The sequence below is a fragment of the Trichomycterus rosablanca genome, chromosome 6 (genome assembly GCF_030014385.1).
Source record: "Trichomycterus rosablanca isolate fTriRos1 chromosome 6, fTriRos1.hap1, whole genome shotgun sequence".
NCBI classification, from domain to species: Eukaryota; Metazoa; Chordata; class Actinopteri; order Siluriformes; family Trichomycteridae; genus Trichomycterus; species Trichomycterus rosablanca.
The window spans coordinates 49,103,246-49,114,422 of NC_085993.1; the positions used below are offsets into that span (position 1 = coordinate 49,103,246).

General features: G+C 44.8%; 1 protein-coding gene across 1 annotated transcript; it reads right to left on the reverse strand.

The window, feature by feature from the left end:
- Positions 1-8,237: 8,237 nt before the first annotated feature.
- On the reverse strand, positions 8,238-10,151 carry LOC134316673 (calponin homology domain-containing protein DDB_G0272472-like). Its single transcript, XM_062997093.1, has 3 exons — positions 8,851-10,151; positions 8,608-8,763; positions 8,238-8,489 (listed from the first exon to the last, which is right to left on the reverse strand). Exons 1-3 carry the CDS (start codon positions 10,121-10,123, stop codon positions 8,338-8,340), a joined length of 1,581 nt encoding a protein of 526 aa, XP_062853163.1. The 5' UTR covers positions 10,124-10,151; the 3' UTR covers positions 8,238-8,337.
- Between the last annotated feature and the right edge of the window lie 1,026 nt (positions 10,152-11,177).

Consider the following 11,177-nt stretch of genomic DNA (forward strand, 5'->3'; position numbering starts at 1 on the left):
GATCTATAAAAAGGATTTTCTCCAACGTATGAGCTTATTAACATCCGATTTTTCCTCTTTTTTTTCCAATAGAACAGTGTTACCACTTATAAACAAATAAAACACAAAGATGCTGGAAACAAACTTGCAAAGAAAATGCAAAGCAAGTGAATATATATATATATATATATACTGTACACTATATTGCCAAAAGTATTCACTCACCCATCCAAATCATTGAATTCAGGTGTTCCAATCACTTCCATGGCCACAGGTGTATAAAACCAAGCACCTCGGCATGCAGACTGCTTCTACACACATTAGTGAAAGAATGGGTCGCTCTCAGGAGCTCAGTGAATTCCAGCGTGGTACCGTGATGCCACCTGTACAACAAGTCAAGTTGTGAAATTTCCTCACTACTAAATATTCCACAGTCGACTGTCAGTGGTAGTATAACAAAGTGGAAGTGATTGGGAACGACAGCAACTCAGCCAGGAAGTGGTGGCCACGTAAAATGACAGAGCGGGTCAGCGGATGCTGAGGCACATAGTGTGCAGAGGTCGCCAATTTTCTGCAGGGTCAATCGCTACAGACCTCCAAACTTCATGTGGCCTTCAGATTAGCTGAAGAACAGTGTGTAGAGCTTCATGGAATGGGTTTCTATGGCCGAGCAGCTGCATCACCAAGCACAATGCAAAGCGTCGGATGCAGTGGTGTAAAGCACGTCGCCACTGGACTCTAGAGCAGTGGAGACGTGTTCTCTGGAGTGACGAATCACGCTTCTCCGTCTGGCGATCCGATGGATGAGTCTGGGTTTGGCGGTTGCCAGGAGAACGGTACCTGTCTGACTGCATTGTGCTGAGTGTACAGTTTGGTGGAGGGGGGATTATGGTGTGGGGGTGTTTTTCAGGAGTTGGGCTCGGCCCCTTAGTTCCAGTGAAAGGAACTCTTAATGCGTCAGCATACCAAGAAATTTTGGACAATTTCATGCTCCCAACTTTGTGGGAACAGTTTGGGGATGGCCCCTTCCTGTTCCAACATGACTGCGCACCAGTGCACAAAGCAAGCTCCATAAAGACGTGGATGAGCGAGTTTGGTGTGGAAGAACTTGACTGGCCTGCACAGAGTCCTGACCTCAACCTGATAGAACACCTTTGGGATGAATTAGAGCGGAGACTGTGAGCCGGGCCTTCTCGTCCAACATCAGTGTCTGACCTCACAAATGCGCTTCTGGAAGAAGGGTCAAAAATTCCCATAAACACACTCCTAAACCTTGTGGAAAGCCTTCCCAGAAGAGTTGAAGCTGTTGTAGATGCAAAGGGTGGGCCGACATCATATGAAACCCTATGGGTTTAACACTCACTCATTCACTTTCTTAACCGTTTCTCCAATTAGGCTCGCGGGGGGTGCTGGAGCCTATCCCAGCTTTTCAATTGGTGCAAGGCACACAGTAACACCCTGGATGGGGTGCCAGTCCATCGCAGGGCAGACACAGATATACACATTCACCTATAGGGCAATTCAGTGTCTCCAATTAACCTGACTGCATGTTTTTGGACTGTGGGAGGAAACCAGAGCTCCCGGAGAAAACCTACGCAGACACGGGGAGAACATGCAAACTCCGCACAGAAAGGACCCGGACTGCACCGCCTGGGGATTGAACTTGCTGTGAGGCGACAGTGCTACCCACCGAGCCGCCGTGCCGCCTTTACATAAACATGCAAACCTAAAACTCAGGTTAAGCCAAACTTAGACTCTTTTGATCCTCCAAGCTTTTGGAGTGTTTTTCTGCCCTGACTTCCATCTCTTTTCTCTGTGTGCTACTTTTTCCTTACACCTTGTTTTTTTCAGTTATTTTCTAGGCCACACAACCACTTCAAAAGCTCCTGCTATTACTGGAATCGTATAAATATTGCATCCTCTTAGCCAGACTGCGTCTTATACACAGCGTAACCTGTAGTGGAGTGGGGGGGTATATCGATGTGGCCCTGTAAAGGAGGTAAAAAGTGCATAAGGATGTAGTAGGAGTAGGAAGCGGTGGTGAGCTGGGAAATTTAGTGCCACGAGGTCTTCATCTGAAGCGGGTTATAGAGCCGTCCATGCTCCCACGTCATTATGCGAATAAAAGCAGAAGGTGAAGTGCTGGAATATTCCCAGAGTAAAGGGCAGGAGGAGAGAGAGCTCGTTTTAATGATCCTAACACACGAAGGTCGACTTCATATACAGAAGTGCAGCTCGTTATATGACAAGACTGGTAATATTCATTAAAGCCAAGCTAATATAGTGGAGGGATGGGTGAGAGAGCACAGCTCTGTGTGGAATACTAAATTAAATCTCTGGAGTTAAAAGTTTTACCGCTAGGCAAATTATAGAGTAACACAAAGATTCTGTGGTTCTGATAAAAACCTGTTCACCCACCTGAGGTTAAATCCTGCAAGCTGAGACTGCTGTGCCAACAATGCTGCTCCTGCTAGATATGATGGAAACCTGGCATGTTTGCACCGATAATGTCCAGAACTCACCACTGACTTTATCACAGACTGGACTGAATAATGAAGAACTCCAACTGCTTGTTTACACTTTCCTCTAATTATAACTTTTAGTTTAAATTAATTTTGTGTATGTTTGAGCTGTTTAAATCTTTTTCATTCAATTATTCTCCAGGCCACGTATGGAGGACGGAGGTCCCTTCTGAGTCTGGTTCCTGTCAATGTTACGTGGGGAGAGAAAGGACCCAAGATGCAGAGATAAATTAAATTATAATTCTTTATTTAACAATAAATAATTATAAACAAAAGACCACGCAAAGGAAAACATAACTGGATCGGGGTGGGGAACCCCGGACGAAGCTGCTGGCACCGCAGGTAACTGATAGAGAAAAACAAAGAACACACACAAGGGAAAAAAGCGAAGCCAGACGCGAGGCGCAAACCCCGATCGCTCTGGCGCAAAGGGGTTCGCTAACCTCGTGCGCTATCGCTGGGGGAAAATAAAGAAAAGCCTGTGCGCTTACAAATGCCGCAACGGGAAAAAACATCAAACTGAAAACCCGGGTAACGAAAACAAAAAAGCAAAAATCGGCTTATTGTCAAAGCCACTCGAGTATTAACACCAGCACGTAGAGACTGGGAATGGCCGGAGCGAAAACGGCTTATAATAAAAGCCACTCGGGCATTAACACCAGCACGTCGGGACTGGGAAGGAGCCGGAGCGAAAACGGCTTATAATAAAAGCCACTCGGGCATTGTCACCAGTACGTAGAGACTGGGAATGGCCGGAGCGAAAACGGCTTATACGAAAAGCCACTCGGGCATTGTCACCAGTACGTAGAGACTGGGAATGGCCGGAGCGAAAACGGCTTATTATAAAAGCCACTCGGGCATTAACACCAGTACGTAGAGACTGGGAATGGCCGGAGCGAAAACGGCTTATAATAAAAGCCACTCGGGCATTGTCACCAGTACGTAGAGACTGGGAATGGCCGGAGCGAAAACGGCTTATAATAAAAGCCACTCAGGCATTAACACCAGCACGTAGTGACTGGGTAAGAAAAACATTGGCATAGGAGTCAAAAGGGTGGATTTGAACCGGGACTAACGGACACGGAAAAGCAATGGCTTAACCGCTTAGCCACGACGGCTGTAAAGAACCCGCGGCAGCTTTTGGCTTAAGGGCTGCTGTGAGATAGCGGTTAGCTTGGTCTTAGCTTCATGCTAGCATTGCTAGCGATAGCTGAATCTAAACACCAAAAATAAACAACAGCTCGAGGACTGTAAAAAACCGCACCAGCTATCCCTAACCAAGAGAACCAAAACCCTAGCTTACCTCGGCCTTGCGACCTACACACCCCAACGCTCTAGGAGCGCCGGGGGTAACCAGACTGTCCCTAAGAAAGCAAGTTCGTGGTGTGTCACCATGCCAAACAAAAGAAAGAAAAGGAAACAAAAGGTGCGACGCCTGCAGCCTGGTGACGCCCCCTTAAATAGGGAAGTCGCAGCTGCAGGTCGTTCACCCTAATGAGCTGGCCGTCTATATGAGGCCATGCTCCTAGGTGATCTGTAAGGCCTGCGACGCCAGGAACCGGTGGTAGGTTCTACTGACGCCGCCGAAACCTTACAGTCAAGGTTTCTTCCTGTAATTTTAAGGGAGTTTTTTCTTGTTGCGGTTGCCCTTGGTTTGATTGCTAATGTAAGGAGCCTTGGTGTTGTCCTGGATAACCAGCTGACCTTCTCTCCATGTGTAGCCAACATGACAAGATCGTGCCGGTTCCTCCTCTACAACATCAGGAAGATTCGGCCATTTCTCTCCATGGAAGCTACTCAGATTCTGGTCCAATCACTTGTAATCTCACGGTTGGACTACTGCAACTCCCTCCTGGCAGGAGCTCCTATGTCCACTATTAAACCATTGCAGCTCATTCAAAATGCAGCTGCCCGTCTGGTTTTTAACCAACCTAAACACTGCCACATCACCCCACTGCTGCCACACCATCACCCAACTGCTGCCACATCACCCCACTGCTGCCATCTCACCCCACTGCTGCGTTCTCCTCACTGGCTTCCTGTAGCTCCACGCATTCAGTTTGAAACTCTGATGCTCGCCTAAAAAGCCAAAAATGGACCAGCCCCAAGCTACCTTCAAGGTCTAATCAAACCGCTCTGTATCACGCAACCTCCGAACCACTAGTCTCGCTAAACTTGATCCTCCACCCAGGACTCGAGGAAGACGAGCATCAAGGCTCTTCTCTGTACTGTCTTTCTGTCTTTAAAAAACGATTAAAAACCTTCATCACCTCTTTACTGAGCACTTAAGCTGACTTGTACTTACTTACTTACTAACACTCTTATTCATTTCTTTTTCATTTAAAAAACAAAACACTTTGGTTCTAACAGGGTTTTAGCAGATTTGTGTTCTTGAACTGTTGTTTACTTAAACTAGAGAAATGAAATGTTTACTATGGAAGCACTTCTGTAAGTCGCTCTGGATAAGAGCGTCTGCTAAATGCCGAAAATGTAAATGTAAATGTAAATGCTTATCATGGGTTTTTGGTCTGTCGTTCCTGGATGCTGCTTTAAGTTGCTTTAAGTCTGTTGTAAAAAGCTCTATACAAATAAATTGGACTTGACCTGGTTAGAGTTGTTTTCAGTAGTAATACTTTGTACATACACATACATTTAAAATTCATTCATTGTGTATATAGTTGCACAAATTTAGAAAACATTAACACGCTGGGCAAATCTGTAACTCTAAATGAAGTGGTTGGACTTGGTTAAATAACCAAATGATGTATTTCTTTATCATGTTTTCCACACTTTGGTTACATTCATGACAGGACAGGTAGTTACTGCCTACACAAGATTCATCAGTTCAAATCTTTAATGTCAAACACAGTCATGGACAGTTTTGTATCTACAATTCACCTCACTTGCACGTCTTTGTACTTTGGGAGGAAACCGGCGCTCCCAGAGGAAACCCACAGGGAGTACCTGCACTGCAAAAACTAAATTTTCTAATTCACAAAGATATACGAATCTTTTGTTCATTACTTTGTTGAGATCCCTTTGGCTGTGGGTCTTCTAGCTACATCTCTACAAGCTTTGCACACTTGGATTTGGTCAGTTTACCCCATTCTTCATGGCAGATCCTCTCAAGCTTTGTCACATTAAATGGCAAGAGGATATTCTGCTTGCACACCAGCACAGAGATTATGAACTCCTTGGTTCAAAACTTGGCGTTGCCACCAGTCTGCTGGGCGCCATCTGGCGGGCATAATTGGCAGTGCCTGCAGCAGATACTAATTGGCCACCGTTTCTGCAGGGTGGGAACTGGACTATGTGTGGGTGGGTGGGTCTTCATACGCTGTGTGAGGACCCTAACTGGCAGAAGAGATGCCTGTGCAGAATGCAGGGGCAGGAAGTCTTGCACCAGTCTGAGTTTGTGCAGTCTTTGAGGGTTGTCACCTTAGGCAGGTTAGCCAGGTGATTACTGGTGCCTGATTGTATTTTTGTTGCAGATGTATACAGTTCTGCCCAGAGAGTTTAATTTTCATTCAATTACACCTGAGAATCTTTTTTTTTTCTGCAGAGCCCTTGAAATGCCCCTTTGCTATAAATTTCTGATTTAAGGAGTGTTGCAGGCAGGGATGGACTGGCCATCGGGAGGGTCGGGAGTTTTCCCGGTGGGCCGCTCTGTATGTGGGCCGCTGAGGGAGTGAAAAATAAATTCTGTTTTAAATATTTCTGAATAATAATCCTGAAGTGTGCATTGGCCCACCACAGTATCCTCGCTGCATGTCCGTTGGCCAATCACAGAAATGTCCCTCCCCCAGGATAAACCGTAATCACAACCACCAGTACAAACACTATGAATGAGTGTGAGATGGAGAAAGGGTCGAAAAAGCGTACAGGTGCAGAAAAAGCCCGTGATAAAAAACAGAAAAAAGAAGGTTGTGCAGGAAACTGGACAACCTGTTTGGCAGTGAGGAACTACAGCATAGCCAGAGAGCAGAAAAGGAATAGTTAGTGTTCAGTGCCTCTGCTTCGTTAGTAACGCCGTTTAAGAAGAGACTGTGGGCCCATCTCAAATGTCGCCTATGCCCTACTTAGTGTACTTCCTAACCGTACAAACCATTTCTTTTAACAGTCACTGAATGATTAATAAGTAGTTATCTAAGCTACTGATGGATACTAGGGGCTTTAAACCAGCCGTTTTATGGACGATTTTTGTTCTATTATGTCACGTCCAACATAGTGCACTACATAGGGCGGTGGATATAATTTGAGATGGTACCATTAGTCTCTGCTCTTCAGAAAAAAGTAAACACTGTCTTGTCCTCTATAACACAGAAAGGAAAATGCAGTTGTTCAGGACATTTTTAGAGTGATTATGTGCATAGCTCACATGGTTCATTTCCCTCGTCAACATATTTGTATTTACACATGCGATTTATTTCTTTGCACTAATTTGGAACAAACGTGAATCACGTGTGAATAAAAGTGTGAAAAAAGCATATCTACCAATGTTGAAGGTTTAATGAAAGAAAGGTTTAATTTTATTTCTTGCGGTTTAATGAGACAGGATGGGGAAATCCAATAGAACCATTTAAGAAATTGTAAATTTTATAAGAAGAAAACAAGGATTTTTAAGTGAAATGTTACAATTAAAATGGTGAACACATTTTATGCTAAATGTACTTATGTTAAAAACTGCTGGGACGAGAAAACTTTAAGGGAGTTTTATTCACTCACATACTAGGCAGTAATACTATCCAGCAGAGACCCCTGACTTCATATTTATGTCAGATTGTAGGTTAAAATTTCTCCATCAGCAAACATTGTAGATCAGCGGTGCTTTAGGTGGGATAAGGCGTAGTTATTGTAACAGACTTTGATGGAGGTTTGATGGACGTTTCTACACGAAGTGAGTGTGTTTTGACCCTTTGGGGCTTCCATAGTTCATGGAATGGCATGCTTGGCTAACGCGATGACTCTCGCTGTCCACTATTCTGTACCGTAACAGAAGAAGTTAATAAAGTGTTCTGCTCCCGACAATTTGTGAATATAGCGTGTATTTATTTCTTTATTAAGAAAGTGCATCACTACGACGCTCGGTTACATTTGAGAAACGCCTCACACTTTGAGAAACGCCGTCTTAATGAGAGATGCCGTGCACGGTCAAGTCTCAACATGAACTACGGATGACTCGCAGGGCCAAATAGAATTTGCGTTAACGGCACTATTTTTTTTATCACGTTAAATTGGGATCGCGTTAATGCGTTATTATCGCGTTAACCTCGACAGCCCTAATATATATATATTTGTTTGTAGTTATTTTTTTATTATTTAAATTTTTATTATAGTGAGTTAATAACATTAGATAAGATAGATGAAAACTATTAATATCAATCATCTAACATTTGATTAGGGGGTGATATGTGTGGCGCGATCCAGTCCAAAAGTCCAGGGCTGAATTTTGTTCCCAGTCCAGCCCTGGCGGCAGACCAGTCAGGGTGCCCATGCTGACCCCTGTCCACCACCAAAAGCTCCACCAATGGGCACGTGAGCATCAGAACTGGACCACAGAGCGATGGAAGAAACTGACCTGATATGATGAATCAAGTGCTACAACTATCTGTAATGTGTGTAATCTGTCCATTGCTGGATTTCATTCCACCGGGTCCGTGAGCGCCGCCCTTGTGTTCCCCAGTGGAATGGAATTCTTTCTCAGCGTGCACAAAATCAAACCAACACGTCCATGAATGCATTTTATTTATTTTTATTTTGCTTTTGGAAAAGTTGCTTTTTGGTGGCCGGCGTGTGATTGGGTGATTCGCGCTGCCCCACGTTCTCCGGATGCGGATCAGATTCGGAGCCTGAAGATCGAGGGCAGTCGACGGGAAGCCATGATGACCGTCAACACGACAGCAGCGCCGATGACAAACCCTTTGAGGATCTTGTAGCCGGTACTGGGCGTGTGGTTCTCAGGTTGGTTCTCCTCAACTTCGGACACGCCTACACAGCAACACAGAGACGACACACACACACACACACACACACACACGTGTTACAGGAAACTCCAGCGTTACTCCACCTAGCGTGTATAACGTGTATTTCTGAATTGAAACCAGACCTTCATCTTCACACGCGGTCTCCATCAGAGCCCCGGACTCTCCAGGTTGGGCTTCAACGATGGGAGGAACTAGGACGTAGTCCTGCGGCTGCTCGAGGTCCGATTTTTTTAAAGCCACCTTGGAGATGTTCTTCAGAATGACAGACTGCAGTGGATCTGATGGAGAAATGAAACGCGATTCAGTTTGTAATGTTCACCTTCATCAGCTCACCACCATTTATCTATAAAATCCTTCAAACGTACCTTCAGTGCATCCTCTATCCAGGTTCTGCTCCTCCAGGAGCTCCAAAGCCGCTGGATCCTGCAATTCTGTCCACTGGTGCTCAGGTGCTTCATCCATGTCATCCAGTTTCTTTCTATCCACGACTAGAACCACCCACTTGTTTGATTCATTCTTTTGGTTCCTCAGAACCATCTGTGCTTCCAGATTATCTCTCTGGTCCTGTAAACCCACCTGCTCCAAAGTCCCTGACTGGTCCATCAGATCCCTCTCAGGTTTATCAGTCCCAACCATCAAAACCATGTTCTTACTCAGATGCTTTACCATTTTGTTCATCCAATCACCCATAACTACCAGCCGATCCCGTTCCACCATGAGAACCACCTGGTTCTGCATTTGGTTTCTACAAACCACCTGCTTCTCATGCATCTTCATTGGGATTGTCTGAACTGCCTGAACCTTCAAGTTTTGCATGTGGTTCTGAAGAACCACCCGTTCCTCCACATGCTTTACCTGGTCCATCAGAACCACCTGCTTCTCCAGCGTTTGTGCCTGGTTTTTGAGGACCATTTTCTCCTCTAAGTTTGGCATGGGGTCCATCAGAACCACCTGCATCTTCAGTCTTTGTGCCTGGTTTTTGAGGACCATTTTCTTCTCTAAATTTGACATGGGGTCCATCAGAACCACCTGCTTCTCCAGCCTTTGTGCCTGGTTTTTGAGGACCATTTTCTCCTCTAAGTTTGGCATGGGGTCCATCAGAACCACCTGCATCTTCAGTCTTTGTGCCTGGTTTTTGACGACCATTGTCTTCTCTAAATTTGCCATGGGGTCCATCAAAACCACCTGCTTCTCCAGCCTTTGTGCCTGGTTTTTGAGGACCATTTTATTCTCTAAATTTGGCATGGGGTACAGCGGAGCCACCTGCACCTCTACCTCCTTCATCACTATCTCTATAACCAGAACTATCTTCTTTACCAGCTTCTGGTCCTCTAGAACTGCCTGCTCATCCAATTTATCCATCTGACTCTCCTGAGCAACCTGCTTCTCCAGGTTCTGTATTTGGTTCTCCAGAACCACCTGCTCTTCCAGTTTTTCTGTTTGGTTCTCCAGAACCATCTGCTCTTCCACATGTGTTACCTGGTTCTCCAATCCTTCATTCTCCCTCTCTACCATCACCTCATTTCCCTTCTCACCCTCGACGTCCTGCATCTCTACCTTCTGGCGTCTCTGCCACCATTTTCTCTTCTTTACTTTCTTCTCAGGTTTGTTTTTTCCCAGAACCACCTGCTTCTCCATCTTTGGTATTTGGTCTGCGTGGTCCTCTAAAACCTTCTGCCCCACTCCTTGCCCCATCTCTTCACCCTTTACCCCGTTTCCCTTCTCACCCTCCACGTCCTGCATCTCTACCTTCTGGCGTCTCTGCCACCATTTTCTCTTCTTTACCTTCTTCTCCGGTTCGTTTACCCGCCTGTGCGGCTCGTCTTCGTCAGATGGAACAGTCCGACAGGAGAACATGTTCATGCTGCTTACTGTCTCGGCGTCTCAGATCAAATGAGCACAAACACATGAAACGCAGCAATTTATACCAGAGGTGTGGAGTGTGGTGATGTCATCATGATGATGTCACAATGTGTGCATGTAGCTGAGAGTGGTGCTGATCATCATCACTGCTGCTCTCAGCATCATTAACCTCTAGTGTAGAGTGGGACAGTGGGAGGAGCTTCAGGCCCTATCAATCGAAAGGTTGGGGGTTCGAATCCCAGCTATGCCATGCAGCCAATGTTGGGTCCTTGAGCCACCAAAGTTTTAATGTATAACTACAATGATAACAAAGTCTATATATCTGTCTGTCTGTCCATCTGTCAATCTGTCTGTCTGTCTATCTGTCGGTCTATCTGTCGGTCTAGCATTATAGTCTATCTATCTATTTATCTATTTGTCTATAATTATAGTATATGTCTGTCTATATAATTATTTAATAATTATCTATCTATCTATCTATCTATCTATCTATCTATCTATCTATCTATCTATCTATCTATCTATCTATCTATCCGTCTGTCTGTCTGTCTGCTGATCTGTCTGTCTATTATTATAGTATCATGCTGTCTATCTGTCTGTATGTCTGTCTGTCTATCATGTCTGTCTGTCTATAATTATAGTATGTCTGTTTGTCTATATAATTATTTAATAATTATCTGTCTGTTTATCTATCTGTCTGTCTGTCGTCTATCTATCTACCTGTCTGTCTGTCTGTCTGTCTGTCTGTTGATCTGTCTGTCTATTATTACAGTATCTTGCTGTATATCTGTCTTTATGTCTGTCTACCTACCTATTTATCTATATATAT

Excerpts from the sequence above, each read along its gene's own strand:
- LOC134316673 (XM_062997093.1), bottom strand. The coding sequence starts at position 10,123 with ATGGAGAAGCAGGTGGTTCTGGGAAAAAACAAACCTGAGAAGAAAGTA. Across the intron at positions 8,764-8,850 it reads GGATAGAGGATGCACTGAAG|ATCCACTGCAGTCTGTCATT; the intron begins GTACGTTTGAAG and ends TTTCTCCATCAG. Across the intron at positions 8,490-8,607 it reads GACCGCGTGTGAAGATGAAG|GCGTGTCCGAAGTTGAGGAG; the intron begins GTCTGGTTTCAA and ends GTTGCTGTGTAG.